The sequence below is a fragment of the Sceloporus occidentalis genome, unplaced genomic scaffold (genome assembly GCF_023333645.1).
Source record: "Sceloporus occidentalis isolate IW3139 unplaced genomic scaffold, rSceOcc1.0.p SCAF_2, whole genome shotgun sequence".
Classification (NCBI taxonomy): domain Eukaryota; kingdom Metazoa; phylum Chordata; class Lepidosauria; order Squamata; family Phrynosomatidae; genus Sceloporus; species Sceloporus occidentalis.
This window is the reverse complement of record NW_028316982.1, coordinates 191,091,045-191,111,443: the sequence shown is the minus strand read 5'-3', so window position 1 is coordinate 191,111,443 and position 20,399 is coordinate 191,091,045. Positions and strand designations below refer to the sequence as shown.

Here is a 20,399-nt window from a genome sequence, read left to right as displayed (position 1 = left end):
GGCTTCTAAACAACAACAACAAAATTGTGAAAATGTAATCACTGGTAACCAGAGATTAATACTTGTGGCTTTCAAATGATATTGCTTTGACTTTAAAAATACATAATGTAATTTCTAAATGCAGAGAAAGCCCAATCCTGAGTGTGTTTTATGTACTGACAACCAGATAAACAACAAATGATAAAAGTCTACTTACTAAACCACATAAAAATTGTATTTGTGATGTATACAAACAAGCTTAATATTTTTTAGTATTATGAATCGCCAACTTCAGGATATTATTCCATAGGTCATTTTGGTTATTGATTTCTTTTGTGGATTTCCAAAATTCATTAGCTTTCTACCTTTATATTTCCGTGAATTTGTCAGGAAATTGTTTTTTAAAAAATGGGTCCAAGGCTAAACATATTCAGTTCATTCCAGTATCTTGATTAAAAGATATTTAATTGAAAAGATTAGCACAAACCCCAGTCCATCTGCAGTGGGCTGAACAGAGACAATGGTTTCCTGGCACACTACAGAGTAGCTAGCTCTCCACTATCAGGTGGGCTCTCTTGGCCAGTTCATCACATCTCCTTTCTAGTTACTACACTACATTCCAATACTCCTACCACCATTCATATGCTTATCTACTCACCTTGGCTTTAGGCAACATCTTTTCTTTGGTCACCTCATCTCCATACTCACAGTTTTTGCATTTTTATTGTTGTTCTTACACACAGCCTCTTTACATAGGTCTGTCCCTGGACCCTCCATTCCATGCATCTGAAGAAGTAGACTCAAGTCTGTGAAAGCTCATGCTGCCAGTTTTTTTCTTTCAGTTAATCTCATACCGCCTTCTACAAGGCGGTATCCAGGCCGGCACAAAGCGCCGGCCTGGACACGTGCTAGTTTTGCCTCAGGGCATCCTTTACAACCGCAACCCTAGCATATAACCGTGGCATCAAAATGGCAGTGCTCTGTGTACATGGGTGCCTCCATTTTGACGTGACGGCTGTGCCGCATCCAAACAGCGCGGTGCAGCTGTTACATGCTGGCGCCGCTGAGGTTTGGCTGCATTGTGTCCACTCTCTCATGGGGTGCAATATTGGTCTTGTGATGCAATAATCTTCGTGTTCCATTGGCTGTAGAAGGAGACAGGAACATCCTGCCTCACTCAAATCTTTTTAGGAAAGTAATTATTTGAAGCCTTAGGGAATAATGCATGAAAACAAACAAGCACACCTTTTTAACTTGGCAATTTCCTTTTCTCTAGGCTTACCCATGTGGTCTAGAAAATTTGTCTTTTATCTGCAGAATGTTTTTCTTTTTTCTTCTTTTTCCTAGAACCTATAAATAAAAATGATTTTCACCCCTGCAGGGGTTCCCCATGAAGTGGAATAACAATAATGGCATATAGCTGCAAACGCTCACTAAAAATCATCTGAACCACCTTTATTCTCAGTTCTGTGTTGCAACAAGTATGATTACAGTTACCCAGCACTGAAAGGAATGTTTTGATCTCAGCAGGATGAACACTGGATGAAAGAAAAAATAATAAAGCTATAGGCATGTACACAATTAGTAGTTCACAGGGCAATTCTTATATTTCACAGATAATCGTAGGGTGGCAAAGATGACAGTATTGTTCTAAAATTGAAATCTATTTTCTTAAATATTGTTCTAACACTGAAATATATTCTTTCCCTTGCATTACAAAACCCTGAAAATGGCTACTGCTACCATTTTTGAACATCTGTATATCAACATATCTTAGTCACTATATCAGTATATATGTCAGAGTGGTACAGACAATTGTTAACTGAATTTCAAACATATCTTCCAGAAACAAAGCATTGTGAGTAGGAAGTATCCCTACCATACTGGAAAAAGCTTCTCAATTTTATCTTAAGCATACTTAACTAAGAATGGTGGATTTCTATGCACCAGTCATAAAAAGTGGCTGACTTGTACTAGTGAAATGTAGGAGAGCTCCAAAAACAGTAATAACGGCCAAGAATAAAGAAAAAAAAAGACAAATAGCTTTAACTAGCACCAAAGTGTATTATGAATTTCAACCCTCATACACTAGAATTTGGCATATTATAAATGTGTTGTTGCAGTCATGTTTTGTTTCCAAATTCAGATACATAGACATAGAGTATCCATTTTCTGGATAGAGTCTGTAACTCTGCAAAAGCATTTTTCCAATATTCAAATCCATGGAATCAATGGGTCATACATGTGCCTAAAAGTAATTTACATGTGTATTTAAAAGTACCTAGAAAATGAAGTAGGAGACTTAAGGGACCTGGCAATAGTCATAGAAAAGAGTAATAATGGTAAAGATGGTAATGTAATGTAGCTAAAATAAAGCCCTATTGGTAATATGACATAGCAGTTGATGTGATCATTATTATAAGCAAGTATATGTAAGAAATTTTGAGTATGTTAAGGAAATCTTGGCCATGCTACAGATAAGTTACCTTTGATATATGAAATTTATTTGTTACAGAGTGCAGTGGTTTGGGAGACCACAGTTTAAAATAAATTAAGCATATAATATTTTATACTCTCTATATCTCTATATTGATAGAACAGATCTCTTACTGACTATATATCTTATTGTGCCAACACTGATTTATTGTTTTCAGCATGTATGATTATTTTTGCTTCATAATAGTTTCTATAGCTCTGATTTGCAAGGATGAAGAAAAAATCCATTGATATGTTACACAGATGAGCATAAGGGAGCCATATATCATGTTATTATGTTAATCACTGTGCACACCCTATTTATCACTATACATTTAATTGATAACAGATTGCTTTTACATAAAGAGAAAAAAATGCAAACTGAAAGAATATAAACAAAAAGAAATTATGAAGGAAAACTAATTAGTTCACTTTCCTGAATTAGGCTGACCAACAGAAGAGACATTCATTTTCTTTTCTCAAAGGCAGATAAGTAGTAAACGTAAACAAGATTTTTCTTTACACAGTAATATACCTTTATAATGAATATGACAGATTTGATAAAACAGGATGAAGCACTAGTTCGGTACCTCTTTAGTCTTATCTCAGTACAATAAATAATTTTTCAGTTCAGTGCATCCTCATGAATCCAATTTTGATATGATTACTAAGACAATAGAAGGCAGTTCTATCACTCAACAGAGAACTTGCTCTGCATTTATAAAGTTCTGGATTGAATACCTGCATCTCCATTTGGGTAAAAGGGCCTGTGCCTGAGACTAGAAAGACACTGCTAGACAGAATAGAAAATGGCCTGACCTAATATGTCAGCTTCCTAACTGCCTTTGCAATTAATTAGGACATGTCGTTTTCAAGGTAGAAAATACCACATAAACAATAAATATAAAGAGTAAGAATATACACAATAAAAGCACCATACAGCCATTTATTCCTAATATTTTCTCTTCCTATGAAAAAGCTCTTAAAGCATGGCAGATGCAAAACCTTCATTTGCTGTTCTTCATAAACATTCAGTAATGCTTGACAGTTTCCTTACATTGTAAGGTCTTCCTCCTTCACTTGACAGGTAGATCTAATAGCTACAAAATCCACTGACCTACTTTAAGTGTTAATTCTTCTATTTTATTAAAGATGTCCTTGCTTGCCAGGTTCTGCTCCCTCCTCCTCACTACCATCTGCTTCTCTTCTTCATCACATTTAATAGTCACTGACATCAGATTGAAATGCTATTTTACATTTATTTCTAAATAGTTGCTCCTAGACTGGACTGTCTAAATATTTGTGGATTACAGCTCTCAGACATTGTGACTGATGGCCATACTGGCTGGAGCTTCTGGAATCTGAAGTCCAACAACATTTAGGGAGTCAAATGTGTGATCTACTGTTCTAGAGGAAAGAAGTGGAAATTTATATATTCTTTTTATAAGGTTATATAAGCCAGCATAGTGTAGGGAACCAGTGTGGTGTAGTCACTGGACTATGACTCTGCAAACTAGGGACTGAATCTCATCTTGGTCATGGAAACACATTGGATGACCATGTTGGAAGTCACACTCTCTCAGCCTCAGAAGATGGCAATGGCAAAACCCCTCTGAAGAAACTTGCCAAGAAAAACCCAGGATAGAGCAAGCTAGTTGATTGCTAAAACAATGTATAAATTTCCACTTTGTAACATGTCTTCATTTAACTAAATAAATTAGTAGAAGAGAGGATGCACATTAAATCCATTCCTTATTAATGTTACAGTGTGTCCATCCTAAATGCAGGGCTCTCAAAGCAGAACCTCTCTCCAGTAGATCTCATGAGAGAGGTCCTTTCTCTAGTCCATCCAAGGGGGATAACATTGTTCTGGCCACATAGATTTAACTATTCTGCTCTTCATTGGCTTCTCCTCCCACCCAGCCTGTATTTCCCTCACAAGTGTGTGTTAGGGTCTCAGATGTCAGGCATCAACTGAGCAGGCCAAGTAGAAATTTTATTTTCCTGGCTAGTGATCTTTTTCATTCTTTGCAGCAACCAGTCATGCCCTGTGTCTTTGCAGCACTTGGCCTGAGTCTTAGATTTATTGCTATCTAATTGATTTGAATAAATATTTAGGTCATAACCTTCAAGGATGTGAAAGGCTTTGGAAATAACCCAAAACAAAATTGGTGTGGGACACCTTGGAGATAAGGACCCCAAAGGATCCAGATCATCGAGGGGCTAGACATCAGCCTGGCTTGTGGATTCACTTTCAGCCTACACCTGAGTGTCAGGTGGGCCCACATGACCAGTACATGTTTCTGTGAGCTTAAGGAACTCACAGACAGCTAGGTCTGGAATTGTTGGGCCGCATGATAGTTGCCTAATATGGATCTTAACTAAAGCCACACTAGATTCATGTACTGTAATCAATAAATAGCCTGCTTTTGCTTGTACCAGTCTTGGAGTCTGTCTTTGCCATTCTTTTGCCTTCTTTTCCTCTCAGGCCCAAGTATTCTGAAATCTTACAGCAAGTATATGTGAATATTATGTTTATATTATTCTGAGTCTGTGCAATATTTTAATTTGGCATTAAAATATTTGAAAACTGGCAATCTATCAAAAACTGTAGGGTCAGCATAATGTTAACAAGAAAGCTATCAATTAACCTTTTAGTGCCATCTAGCACTGAAAAACCAATTTTCTTTTTTTTTTTCAAACAACTGAGAACAAAAGGCATCTTAAAGAAAATAATAAGGAACTCTACATCATAAAAAACTGCATCAAAATAATTTTATATAAAGATAATTGATTCTGAAATACATAGTCTTGTAACTTTCACCCATGCTCTAGTACATTTCCCCTTCAATATAAAGGTCAATACAAGCAACAATAATGCCAAGTTATACATTTTTTTAAAAAAATGTATTAATCTATTGAAGACTATAGTTTGGACTACGACAATGGATATATTTCCACCAATTTATTTACCTCCCTAATACTTGAAACACTCTGCCAAAAACTGAGTCACATGCTAGTGTATGAGTATTGAAGTATATATTGAAGGAGCCCTGGTGGCGCAGTGGTTAAATGCCTGTACTGCAGCCATTCACTCAAAACCACAAGGTTGCGAGTTCAAGACCAGCAAAAGGGCCCAAGCTCAACTCAGGCTTGCATCCTTCCGAGGTCGCTAAAATGAGTACCCAGACTGTTGGGGGCAAATTAGCTTACTTGCTAATTAGCTTACTTGCTGTTCACCGCTATGATATTTGGAATAGCAGTATATAAATAAAACAAATTATTATTATTATTATTATTATTATTATTATTATTATTATTAGAAGGAAAAGGAAAAGTGGGAGGAAAAAACCCCAATAACTGGTTCTAAATATACTGATTGACAGTAAGACTTATTACTTGGACTGAAGAAACTATACTATAATTTGAGAGTGAAAATTATAATGTACTTGACAAAGCATAAAAAGAGAAATATTAGCAAAAGTAAGATTCAGGTCAGCTAAGATCATTTAATTTTTTTCTTTAGAAATGGTGCACTTTAAAAAGAATGTCAGGCAAAAACTTAAGGGCAACTTTATATTGACAACAGTACGCAGAAGAATGAAGTGGTCCTTTGTAAAGATTTAGAATGATATTGAACTAGACACATAAAAAGAAGAATGCATTTTTCAGATCACCAACAACAAATTATTTACTTGAATTGGAAGACAGCAAACTTCTTGCTGTACAATTTTGTCCACTGTCAGACTTCTGCTTTACAATTTTGTCTGCTGTCAAACTAATGATGATTAACATTGGGGGGGAAAGGATGGAGAGTCATTGGATAGGTGATGGCACAACAGAAAGGGAATATTTGAAAAAGCTGCCAGGTTTGGCTGAAACTAAAAGGAAGAAAGAACAATATGGATAACAGTTCCAAGCAGCTGAAAAAGCACTGCATTCTATTGTTTCCCCCTTTTACAGCCCACAGGCAAGTCTGATCTGCAAAACAATATAATTGTCATTCCTTTCCTTCAAACTAAATTAAAAAGCTCAGTGTAACTTCATTTGTTTTGTTTTAATATACTTATTAAAATTATTAAATTTAGGTATGAGATGCATCAACAAATGCTGAATGAAGAAATAAAAAGCACACAAATAATAAAAGAATTAACAAAACAGTAGTTGACAGCAGCTGTTACAAATATAACAAAGACATTAACCAGAGTTTTCCATTATGTAACATTTTTTAAGACAAAGATGTTGCCAAAACCAGCTCATCAGGTCTTTTTGTAGGAAACTGTGTCAAAGAAGAAATATATACATGTCATCACTTGCTTGTTGTTGCTAACTGTTCTTGAATTGACCTTGACTCGTGGTAACCTTGTGGATGAGACATCTCCAACACCCTCAGTCCTCCACTGCTCTGCTTAGAGCAAGCCATTATATTTCCCATTACCATGTATGAATGTGAGAAGTGGGCAGTGAAAAAAGCAGATAAAGAAAATCAACTCATTTGAGATGTCGTTCAGGAGAAGAATGCTGAGGATACTGTGCTTTAACATATCAAGCTGGAAACCTTCCTAGAAGCCAAAATAATCAAACTGAGGCTGCTTTGGCCACATCGTGAGAAGGCACCACTGATTAGAAAAGGCAATAATGCTAGGAAAGAAGTAGGTAGTAGAAAAAGAGGAAGACCACCCACCAGATGGATGAACTCAATCACCTGGAGAGGGGCTTTAAAAGGCCGTCTGTTCCAGCCTTGGGATGAAAATGCTCTTTTTTCATAACAAGTGCATTAATAGATGTAAATCAATTTAACAGAAGTTTAAATTGTTTCCATTAAGATGGCACTTGTGAATTAAAAATAAATAAATACCTAATTCCCTTTCAAAATGCTTCAGCAACGCAATGTAATGACTCTCTCTGGTCCAGTAACCTCTGCCAGTTGTTGCAAGGTCAGCTGATGCATTTTAAATGTTTGTTATTTCTCTATGTATTTTATTTTGACCATATTCTATAACAGTGGTTCACTGAGACCTTCATGGATTATTGCCTATATCGCCATTTATTTTACTACTCTTATACCATGATACCTTTATTTTATTTTTTTAAATGATCTCTCTCCCTCATTGCTGTTTTGCTGAACAATTCCCATTACTACTCCAAAGAGGAAACTAATCTACAGGGTATATACAGCTTCCCAGGGAGCCTTCAGACTTAATGTTTTTATTGCTTATAGTGGAGTTAATCTACACTGTGTATTTTTATTTTTTAGGAAATTGAAACAGCCGTGAAAGCCAAACAGCCAGATGTGGAAGGGATTTTGTCTAAAGGGCGTCATTTATACAAGGAAAAACCAGCCACTCAACCAGTAACGGTAATGAAGCAACCTTAGTAATATCCATTACTGCATAATGGGTTATGCTTCCCCTGTTGTACACTTGTCCTTAATGTGATCTATTTGAAATCCATGAAAGAATTTGGAATCTTTCTGAGATACTACTCAGCTGAAACTATTTCTACATAATTTATTCATCTGACTTTGAGGTTCTTCCACCTCATCAAAATGTTCATTTCAAAAAGAGCTATACTTCAGCTATCTGACCACAGAGGGCATGAAATGTGCTTTGAATATTGTGTCAGGTGAAGTGCAGGGAGCTGGACCAAGTTCCACACCCTTTTTCTTTCCCTATGTTTAATTCCTCCCAACAACAGATTGAATAGCATAGACTGCCCTGTCCTAAATTTGCTTCTGGGTAAGTTGAAGAAAAGGCCTTGGTGCATAGGACAATTGGACTTGACAAGAAATATTGCCAGTGAAAATGATTCTTTTTTCTGCCAGTTTGTGAGTCATTATTGTACTTGACCTGTTGGTAAAATATTCTGAATTATCTTGCTAAGTGATTATAACAATCTTAGGCCCGTTACAGACGGCCCTTAAAGTGTGCGCTCCGCGCATGCTAGAGTTAGAAAGGGGTGTCCTTTCTGGATGCCCCCAACCCTAGCAAGCGCAGAGCAAGCACAAAATGGCGGCGGCCGTTCCACACGGCCGCCGCCGTTACAACATCATGACCGTGCCGCCTCTATACGGGGCGGCGCGAACATGACATTGTCACACCGCGCCAGGGCAAATAGTGCGCCCCTTCCCAAAACGGAGCTCCTTTTCCGTTTGCGTCGCTGGGCTCAGCCTTCAGACGCCTGCGCCCAGCGACGCAGAGGAGAAAGGGGCCAAGCAACCCCTTTCTCCTCCTCCCCGCAGCCGCGGGGTGTCCTTGGGGCTTGAAGCCCCAAGGACATCCCTTTCCAGGCTGCGGGGAAGGGGCCTTTTGCCGCTTCCCTGCAGCCTGGAAAGCGGCAGATCGGGGCCTCAGCGGCTGCCGCTCTGACCACTGAGGCCCCGATCCGATGGGGAAAGGGACGGGTGCAGACTGCCATTTTTCAGCAGTCTGTAACTCGCCTTACCAATTTCCTGCTTCTCTATGTTTCTCATCTGATATAACTTATCAGCTTAGAATGGTTAAATGCAAACCATGGTACTTCTGTACTTTGCAAATAATCGTCTGTGTTCACTCATGGTTAACCTTCTCCCCCCCTCAGATATTGTGTGAGTCAATTTCTTAGAAGATAGGCCTCCAGAATCAAACAGTCTCATCTTTTGCATAGATATATTTTTCAAAATATTTGAAGCAAGCCAGCCAGCCATGAGCTCCAACATGCCAGCTGAGCTAGTCAAATTTTAGAGGACTAGAATCTGAAAATGCAAACTGATGTACAAATAATTTTCACATGTTCTTGATCTGGTGTTTAAAATGTAGCTCTTTACAATGTAACATTGCTACATATGCAGTACAGTCCTATGCATGTTTACCCAGAGGTAAGGTAAGACACATTTTATTAAATAACCCTAATGTACTTTAACAAGGACCTATTGAAAACAATGAGACTTCTTTCAAAGGAGACACATGCAAGTGTGTGCTGTAACTGTATCAAAGACATCATCAAAGATACATTGGTTGGGTTACTTTTTTTGCTCATGTCTTGCCAAGAAATGATAACAAGATATTGGCTGAATTTTGTTTTCTGCAGCTACCAATTTGAGTACCCCCATTTAAATCTGTGGAAAAACTGCACAGAGTAACGGCCCCTATGATCAACTTTTTCCTTGCTAATATAGCTACTATTTCCCTTGTTCTTTAGATGTGTCACAGCATAGATCTTCCTTCCTTCCTTTTTTTAAACTCTTGTTTGCGTTGTGATTCCAAAAAATGTGTTCAGTTTAATAATTTAATTTTAATGCATTATAAATGAATAATTATTTAATTTATAAAAAATACCATATATTAATTTGAATTTTTGGCCCCCACTTTTAAAAATAAAAGTATAATCTAATGAAGGATATAATGTAGGATATAATTTGCTCAGGGTACCGCTCCACAGTGCAGGTGGGGATTGTATGCTTGAACATTTAGCACACACAAACAGATAGCATACCTGATGTTCTAACTTCATTCATCCCAATCATGCTGATTTTCTGGGTCATGGAGATTTTGTTACAGAGTAGCATTCCAACATTGCCAACATCTATATTCTGGTGTGTGTTTTTTCCTCAGAGGACTCTACTACTTAATTTTGTGAAATTTTGAATAGAAAACCAAACACTAGACTGTTTTCCCCCTCTTTCTATATTCTTACATATAAGCAGTTGTCACTGACTGTAAAGGAGCTTGGTTCAAAACTCACTGCAGAAATAATCCAGTTTGAGACAGCTTTAACTACCCTGGCTGCATGCTAGGTATTTCTGGGAACTCTAGTTTTGTGAGACATTTAGCCTTCTCTGTCAGAGAACTCTAGTGCCACAATAAACTACAATTCCCAGAATTCCCTAGCACTAAGCCAAGGCAGTTAAAGCAGTTTCAAACTGGATCATTTCTACAGTGTGTTTTGGACCCTTGATGTCAAAATTGATGGAACAAAGGACAAAACTATATGTGCCATGTTTATACCAGTGGAGAGTTCCACATTTGATCATAGCAGCAGGAACAGAAGAAGGAGCTATTTTCTAGGGATTTTTATGTGTTTGTTTACTTGATTGTTTTTGTTTTTGATTAGCTGTTTTCTTCAGCTAAAACACTCCCCCAGCTGCTGTTAGCTCCCTGGATACAATAATGTAGGTTGTTCTGTTTTCCACCTTGGAGGAAAAATACCTGCTTAACGTAAATGTATTTCAAATGTAGGCAATTTTTCAAACATATAACACAGAAGTATTTAGGAAATAAGAAGTAAAGGATTGAAATAATTACTAGATCTGAATATAGAAGCCAAAAAACTCAGTATGAGCCCGTACAGACAGGCCAAAATAAAGCTGCTTCGGGTCACTTTGGAGGTATGCTGTTTAAATGATACATGCATCCTAAGGGGCCGGAAGCCGCACCAAAGCCATGTTCCAGTCCTAAGGACTGGAGTGCAGCTTTGGTGCAGCTTCTGGCCTCTTAAGATGCATGTGTCATTTAAACAGCATTCCTCCAAAGTGACCGAAGCAGATTTACTTTGGCCTGTCTGTATGGGCCCTATGTTATAGTACCTCTGTCTTATAGTATTTACAGGTGTGTTTTTTTTAAAGATAACTATGCCCAAGTTATCCACAGAACAAGAGTTTCTAGACTGGGTGGAACAGTCATGATCAAAATGGCTTAATGTTTAATAAAAAGGGGAAAAAAGAAAAACAAGTATATATTCCATACACAAAAAGATAATATGAACTTTGAGATTTCAGCTAAGGAAATGTTTGGGAAAGTTGAGGAAATTATTAGGCTGAATAGTACAGTCTGACTCCAAAAACATACTTCTTATCTATGCAAAACCTTGCTTTAGTAAATACAGATATTCATGACAATTATACACGTAGTCAGTTGCTAATATTGTGATATAGTAGACCCCTGGTATCCACTGGGGTTTATTTATAGATGTTCAGATCCAAATATGTACAATGGCATAGCAAAATGGTGTCCCCATATATAAAATGGCAAAATCAAGGTTTGCTTTTTGGAACTTTTTTAAAAAATATTTTGAAGTTATGAATGGATTTAACCCATGGATACAAAATCTGTGATATGGAGTACCCACTGTATTTTCTTTGGAATGAGTTTAACATGTTCATTAGGTGATATTGCCTAGTAAAAAATGCTTTTCTTCTTTGGCAATAATTTATGAACATCCCATAGAATGTGTCAATGCAGAATATTATAAACTGTAGCAGTTTGTGAGGTATTGGAAACATTGTTTCCTACTGTGTTGCATTTTTTTAAGATTACACACTGCTGTTTGTTTAATTAACCACACTGCAGAGCTAATTTTTTGCTTCAGTAATTGTTGTACAGATAGCAAAAGAACATTGCACACATGATGTCATTGAAGTAGAACTGCTTCCTTGAAACTTCAAATTCACATGTTCAGATTGCTTTGGGGCTTTTTCAAATAATGTTGCATTGCTTACAATGCAGCTACTTTTCCCACATAAAATCATTCATCCTGATTTACTTTAAGTTCTAAGAAAAAAAAGTAGTCTTGATGGTCCAGAAGATATAATCACAACAGTTGCAAAGACTAATAATGAATATTATTATATTCCCCTATATATAAATAATATATTTGAAAGTATAAATTTTCAGTACAAACTGGAATTGAGCTGAAATGATGGAGAAATGTTTTTTGTAATGATGTTATGCAGTGGTCCCACTTTCAACAGTATTTGAGCTTTCTCCAAAGTAGACAATAGTGTCTGTATATTTAGATGGGGTAGTGTTGAGTCTGGAAACATTGTTGCAGGAGAAGGGGGGCATCACAAGAAGGAAACACTGTGACACACACTTGGAAGAGGAAAGGCCACAACTTTATTGAATACAGCTGATAGGTAGGGTTGGCCCTGATGCATGGGTATTGATCTGGCATTGACCAACCCCTGTTGTTCAATGAACCAAGTTGCCTGGTCTTGGCTGGGCCTCGAGATGACAGAAAATGAGTAAGCAACTGATCACACATTTCTCATCTTCACCCCCTTTGTCACAGGGGATGCTGATCAGGAGTTACCCCCATAATTGCAACACCTCAATGCTCGTAGCAACCCCAGGTCTTGATCCTGTGTTCTACAGCACAGGAAGCCACACCCATCAGATCCACACCCATGCTACCACCACAAAAGGCTGTCCTCGTCCCAGGGCCCCACTTTGCTCCAAGCACCATGAAATCTTTTTTTTTCCTGGGCTGTCCAGCCTCATCCCTGGTTGTCAGCCTTGTAGGCCTGGAACTATTCCTTGATCCCTTTGAAGGCATGGTGGGCACTCACTGCTACCTAAGCACTGCTGCTGGGCCTCTACTGTCCTCAAAAGGCCCTCTGATCATGTGGGGGTAGACTGAAGGCCTGCGGGCCTTATTGCACTACACTACCGCTATAAATCATGGCCCAGCCCTGTGACCACCCTGGCTGCTACACCCATCCGGCCCAATCGCCTGTGTAGGCTGCCAGTGGATCTGGTGCTCTCAATAATTGTTCCGGGACTCTCAAAAGACTTTGCCATAGTCTTTCACAACCACACTCCAACAACCTGGCTGGAATGGTGCCATGCGCCCAACCATGTGGCCTTTAATAGGCCAATCAATCAATCAATCAATCAATCAGAGCAAAAAGCAGGCAGAATCCCACCTCCCCCAGCCTCACAGCCAATCGGGGAGGCCACAGCCAGGCCAAAGGAGAGGCGCTTTTGACTGCAAAGCCCGCTGGGCATCATAGTCCAGAACAGCAGCTGGAAGTCCTGCCCACCTGAGGTCCATATAGCCAATCAGGGCACAGGACTCCTAGTGTCCCCTGGGAGTGAGCCATGGCCTGGTCCAGGCAGAGAAGCCACCGTGTGCCCAGTGCCTCTTCCCCTAGCAACTTGGCTGTCCTGGTGAGTCGTGCAGCCCCATCTCTCACTCAGTTATATAATATAATTTGATTGCCAGATCTGAAGGGCTGTGTAGTATCAGGAAGTATTTGTGTGCCTGAGGTCATTAGATTTTCCCAAGAACATCTTGTTTTAAAAATGATACAGAGAATCTCTGCCTTCAAACAGACAGATACTAAGCAAGACAAACAATTGAAATTCATGAAATAGTTCACTCACCCAAAGTGCAATGTTCATCCTGTAAAAATGAAACAGGTGAAGGTGAAGAAAAACATGATAAATTGGAACATGTCCAAAACAAGGTAGCTGAGATGGTGAGGGATCTTATGAGGAAAGCCTGAGGGCAATGGGAATGTTTCATCTGGGCAAGAGATAATTGAGTAGTGACATGGTGACAGTCTTCAAATATCTATATGGCTGAAGAATCTGATGCAGAAATATTGTTTTTCTATTGCTTCAGAAAGAGGATATTTATTAAATATTAGAGGAAGCTTCTTGTTTAGGAGTTGCTTGGAAAGGAGTGTTAATGTATAGAATGTATGAAAATGTTCAGATGTAACATTTTGGAAATGGTTATTCACTTTGCAGAAGCCTAGAATTGGCTGCAGCTGGGACTCAAACCAGCAGGTGATGTCCAAGGTCACAGTGTGTGCCAGAAGCATGTAGCAAGATGTAAATATACTGTATCATCTTTGCAAGGGGGAAGATATTCCAAGATGCACAGGAAAGTGTACAGGAAGGGGTTGAGCTAGATTGCCACATGGCAAATGTGTATATATGCTAACATGTCTGTTTGTTCAGTTTGTTGGGTTTTGTAGTTGGTGGATGGTGTTGATTGTTCTCGTGTGTGTCTTTGGCAACAAAATAAACAAAGTGCCTCTACAGAGATAAGCTAGGTGTCGGTTTGCTTTTCTTCTAGCAGATGTTTTCCTGGCATGCTCCGGCAGCTAACAGTTGTTTATCTTCAACACAAGTCTTCCAAGTTTACTCTGTGCACTCACGTTTGCATCAACAAGAAAGGCCTACTGTATTTGTTTGTTAGGAATTTTAAAGGACTGGCTGGATAGTTGCCTATGGGGTTATCCAGCCTTGCACCATCTAGTTTAGATGACACATACCAAACCCCCCATGGTGGGATTTAGCCTGACCCCACCAGTACAGATGTACCTCCAGAGGATCTGATCTGACCTCAGAGTAAAATAGCTCTGGTTTTGTGTAAAGTTTCTAAGAAACTCCATGACAAAACCAGACTGTTCTGACAGCTCCCCCCCTTCCGACTGCCTTACCTTGCTGCCATGCAAACCCTCTGATGCAGTCCCGCAGTTGCCCCATCTGATGCAGAAAAGGGGTGCCTGACCATGTGGTTACAGCCAGGCACCACATTTCCATGTCAGACGGGGCAACTGGGGAGCTTCTCAGATGATTCACATGGCAGCAATGTAAGGAGCCACCCTAGGTCCTAGGTTGGTGTGGGGATGGGTGGGTGTGTGAACACCTGCCTGTCCCCACATGGGTGAGTCCCCATGTGGGGACTGACATGAGTGAGCACAAGGAGCAGGATAGCACGAGCTCAGCCCATGCTATCCTGGCCCATCTGCTCAGACCCTAGGAGAAACACTATAGGATTCCTGTGTCATAAGGGAGATGGGATAAATACCTTTCTGGTCTCTAGAACTCTTGCTTTCTCAACTCATATATTTCCTGACAAACACCAAATCATATGAATTACACATTACAAAATGAAATGTGTTTTGAATTTTCTAGTGTTTGGTTTCATTAGCATAGCTACTACTTCAAAGAGTAAGACATATTTGAAACAACAGTGCTGTAGATTTTCTTATCATAATTCTTTACTTAAAAATTAATATAACTTGTATTTCTGTTTCAGAGAAAATTAGAAGATTTAAATACTGACTGGAAAGCAGTAAGCCATTTAATACAAGTCTTAAAAGTAAAGCCAGTCTCCGGGCTCCCAGGAATAGCATCTTCTTCTGTTGGTAAGTACTTCAGTGTTTCAGTAATCTTCAGAGTTAATAGGTTAATGTTAAAAGGGATATTTTCTATCATGCTGAAGAAAAGGAAGAGGAAGCTATAAGCCATAAAAAGAATTTTGACATCCATAATTTTTCTTATCTGCTACATGGGCTAGCTGAGGACATATCTACATTACAAAAATATGTGGTTTGAGCATAGTTTAGCAGTCATGGCTTCCTTCAAACAATTTTTGCAATTATAGTTTGATGGGGGGGAAATGTCAGCTAACCTTACACCTCTTGGAAAACAGAATGACCATTAAATTAGTTGTACTTAGAAGTGCTGATATATTCTGTGACAAATTAATGGAATATTTACTTCTTGTATTCCATGCAATGCTAACCTTCAGGGATTGTGCTCAGTGAGAATAAAAAAATCTAAATGAAAGAAATACTGATTTCATGCTATATGTAGAAGATGAAAATGGAAGATTATATTGCAAGTTAATTTTTCACTCAGTATGATGCTGTAATTCATCATGGACTGATTTTCTGTTCCAATTAATCTATATGTTATTCACTGGACAGTCTTTTAATGGGAGGGGGAATTTTGTTTGTATCCTCATGCAATAATACATTTTGCAGCTTAAAATATTATTTTTGCAATCTAAACTTTGTTTATGTCTGAGCTGATATGTTTTACTGTGGTGACAGGTAGGTGTACCTGACATCTAGTTCAGTTAACTGAGAGGACATGTGATGGAGTTGACCTTTACACCATACAGTGGGCCCTTGGTATCCACTAGAGTTTGATTCTAGGACCCCTATACATGCCCATTAAATGCAATGGCTTAGTTAATATAGTGCTCCTTATATAAAATGGTAAGGTTTGCTTTTTGAAATGTATATATATTTGGCATATTTTCAAGGTGTGGATGACTGAATTGGTGAATAAGGAATCTGTGTATATAGAGGCCCAGTTGTTTATGGTAGCACATTTCTTTTTTCTCGAAACAAGGGGGGGGGACCAAATAAAGTATGTTTTGTTGACATACTTTAAATATATTTAAGTTAAATGAGAATTGTAGACCCCTAGATAAAGTTGTATTGTGCATGGTCAGCCTCATGGATAACTCAACTTTTGGGGCATTATCCGATAAATTATCCAAACTCATATTTTTTTAGTATACAATAGTTGAAGTACAAGCATACAGGCAAATTACACACACACAATCACACACACGCACACATGGTAGTTTAAAGTAAATGTCCAGATATTGTACCACCTGACCACATGAAACTACTCTATAAAATGCCCCACACATTTGTTTAATTGCTTCCAGCCACTAACAACCTTTCCAGGTCCAATGCTTGCTGCCACATATCATCTCTGTTCTAGCAGATTGAATCAGGTGACTGGAAAGTCTAGAAACAAGCCAAGCATTCCCTCCAGATCCCTCTTTTCTGTACAGGCAAAACTAAAGTCTTTTCACTTTCCTAATTATTTCCTCCTAGCTGAAAAGCCAAAACAGTCTGTTTTTCTTGGGGAAGAAATGAAGGTTACTGAATCAAGTAGGATTCCAGAGTAAAAAAAAGTGAGGTGGCTACACTCTTTTTCTTGTCTTGCCCTAAGAGAACACCAGGACCATGTGACAAATTCTGAAGTGTCTAGAAGTAGTTAGCTTAATTTGAAGGGTCAGCAAACTGAAATCATTCCCCAGTGATGGAGAATATTGGTACAGCCAACTGCTTCTTTGGAAGCTGATTGCAAGAAGGTGCTAAATGTGTTGAAAGTGCCATGTTATTCAACACCATGGTAATTAAACTTTCAGCCCTAGAAGTCCTGAGGATCATAGATGAGGCAAAAATAAAGACAATTTGTCTGTGCATAATAGCAAAACTCTCAAAAGAAATTAGTTTTTGGAATTTCAAACTATATGGCATGTGGTTGCTCAAATATAATCCAGTGCATAACTCAAATCAGATTACAAAGGGCGAGGTTAGCCTATCACTATGATATCTGCTGAGGAAATTCAACTGTAATGGAACAATGCTAATATTTTAGACTCTGACAACTGAAGTAATCAAAATCCTCAGGGAGAGATATGGTAATTCAGTGGGAAGACAAGTTTCTTGACACATGAAACTTGTTTAATAAATACCATTAAGAAAAGAATTGAATTTAGTTATTTGATTTGAAGAATTTTCAAGGTCAAGACCCAGTTTTAAGACATGTTTTATTTTTAACACAGTTGGCATCAGACAAAAGTTGAAAAACAAACTCACCTAATAAAAAGAAAAAGAGTTCAGACAAATGGCTACTCTTTTGGAATCCATGTAATAAAGCTTTCAGATTCAATTTACTCTCTGCATATAGCTTGAAGAATCTCTGGAGGTCATTCACAGCATGTGCTCCAACACCAACAGGGAAAAATAATGAAAAGAGCTTGGATAAAAAAAAAACTGACACTATACTTTCAAAGCTGCTTGAATAAAAGTATAATAAGCTAGTTCATGGAGTAAATTCTTTGTGTTTTATGATCCTTTCTAACTTGATCTTTGGCTATAGAGCACAGATATTTTAACAACAACCACTAACTGAATAAACATAAAAATAAAATGTGTGAACTAGATGCCTGACTTAAACCAACAAAAAATAGGTCACTGCTTCATATTTAACTTGTTGCAAGGCTCTCCAAAGAGTTTTAATTAATTTTTACAATCCATTTACATTATTGTGGTTTATATGAAGACATTTTGCTACTGTCAGCAAATCAGTGTGAAGATTTCAACATCTGTGGAACCACACTATAAACAGTTGCAACAAAGACTGCCCCCCCCCCCAAAAAAAAAAAAGGATTAAATATTCACACTCATTTGAATTTGCATTACAGATAGGAATTTTCTTTTCTAACTACCTAGTACAGTCGGTCCTTGCCTTATGCAGGGATCCGTCCTGGACCCCGCCCCCCCGTGTAAGGCGAATTCTGCCTATGCTCAAGCCCCATTACAAACAATGGGGCTTGTGCGTGGCAGGGAGCCACGGCCGCGCACCCATTCATTTGAATGGGACACGCCACCCCTTGCATCCCGCGTTCTCCCCGCGGCTTGAGTACTGTACAGTACATTACTGAGATTTTCAGCTTTATTCATTGTTCAGGTTTTACTTTATTTTAGTGAAAATTGGAGGAAGGAACACCATCAATTTAAGATATTCAGATGGCATCCTACTACAAACAGAAATTAGCAAAGACTTGGATTAACTGATTAAGAATGTCAAGGAAGAAAGTGCTGATTTATGGTTCAACATTAAGAAAACAAAAATAATTATTAGCAAATAATAAAGTTGGGACAATCTAAGATATGCAGATGACACCATTAGATTAGCAGAAAACATCAAAGAGTTGAAATAATTACTAAAGAAAGTCAAAGAGGAAAGTGCCAAGGCAGGGCTTGTTGTTGAACATTAAGAGAATAAAAAATAATCACCATGGAGGAGATTCTCAACTATAAGTTGACCTCATGTATAAGTTGAGGTCAGGTTTGGGAGCCAAAATTATGGATTTTGTCATGACCCATGGATAGGTCGAGGGTAAAACTTGGAGGTTCTTCAGTGTCTGTATGTGTGCATATAGTAAGAGAGACTCTTATTGAGGCTTTTTGCTTCATTGTTTCAGCCAGATGTGCGGGTGGAAGAGGGACTCTTAACCAAACAGCAATATCAATCAATCACCCAGTACTCTTTCTGTTTGGCTCCAGAGAGAAATAAACTCCTCTCCGCACTACATGTGGAAATCTGAAAGAGCTGCTATCACATTACCATAGTGACACATAAATAATTCTACTTGGGATTTGAAGTCAAATTTTGGGCATACATTTTCAGTTTATAGATTATATACGGTACATGAATTAAATATAGGGCCAAATCATACTTCAGAAATATTCCAGTTTGAGACTACTTTAATTGCCCTGGCTCAGTACAGTGGACCCTTGTTCCCCTGTGGATAACAAAATCTGTGGATGCTCAAATCCCATTAAATATAATGACATAGCAAAATGGTGTCCCTTATAAAAAATGGAAAATCAAGGTTTGATATATGAAATTCATACTTTTTTTAAAATTTTCAAACTGTGGATGCTTGAATCCGTGTATAAGAAATCAATGTATAAGAAGGGCCGACTGTACTAGGGAATCCTGGGAATTGTAGTTTATTGTGACACTCAAACTTTCTGACAGAGAAGACTAAATGTCTTACAAAGCTACAGTTTCCAGAATTCCCTAACATTGAGTTTAAAGCTGTCTCAAACTGGGTTATTTCTGCAGTGTGTTTCAGACCATAGACAAATAGGAAATTGAAATAGTTAATGAATACCCACACCTTAGATCAGTCATTTATTAGAATGGGAATTGCAGTTAATAAGTAAGAAGAAGACAAGGACTGTGAAGGACAGTTATGAAAGAATTAGACAAGATGGTAAAATGCAAAGATATCAAGCTGAACACCAAAGTTAGGCTCATCCATGCCATTTTATTTCCCATCACCATGTACAGATATGAGACTTGGACAGTGGAGAAAGCTGATAGAAAGAAAATCAACTCATTTGACATGTGGTGGTGGTGAAGAAATTTAAGGTTCTATAACAGATCAAGCCTGAATTCTCCCTGTAAGCCGAGATGACTAAACTGAAATTGTCATACTTGTCATACTTTTCTGCCATACTTTTCTAATGATGGCCACATCATGAGAGGAGACAACTCACTAGAAAAGACAATAATGCTTGGAAAGGTGGAGGGCAGCAGAAAGAGAGGAAATCTCCATACCAGATGTATAGACACAATCAAGGAAAAGGATGAGAACCCAAAAGGCTTTTGTTCATTTGGGGCTCTTTTCTTCTTAATGGAGCAAACACTTTGAAAGTACAACCAGCCAGGCACAGCAATGGAGCCCTGGTGGCGCAAAGGTTAAATGCCTGCATTGCAAACAACAAAGTTGTGAGTTCTATCCTAGGGACTCCAAGGTCCACTCAGCCTGGCATCCTTCTGTAGGTC

General features: G+C 38.3%; 1 protein-coding gene across 9 annotated transcripts in view; it reads left to right on the top strand.

Moving 5' to 3' along the window:
• The window catches only part of LOC149319486 (dystrophin-like), a 1,434,671-nt gene that overhangs the window by 998,051 nt on the left and 416,221 nt on the right, over positions 1 to 20,399 (top strand). For all 9 annotated transcript variants that reach the window (XM_089511816.1, XM_089511819.1, XM_089511811.1 and 6 more), the window contains 2 exons: positions 7,712 to 7,813; positions 15,265 to 15,373. In XM_089511816.1, coding sequence (XP_089367942.1) covers positions 7,712 to 7,813; positions 15,265 to 15,373 — 211 coding nt within the window. The remainder of the gene's footprint in view (positions 1 to 7,711; positions 7,814 to 15,264; positions 15,374 to 20,399) is intronic.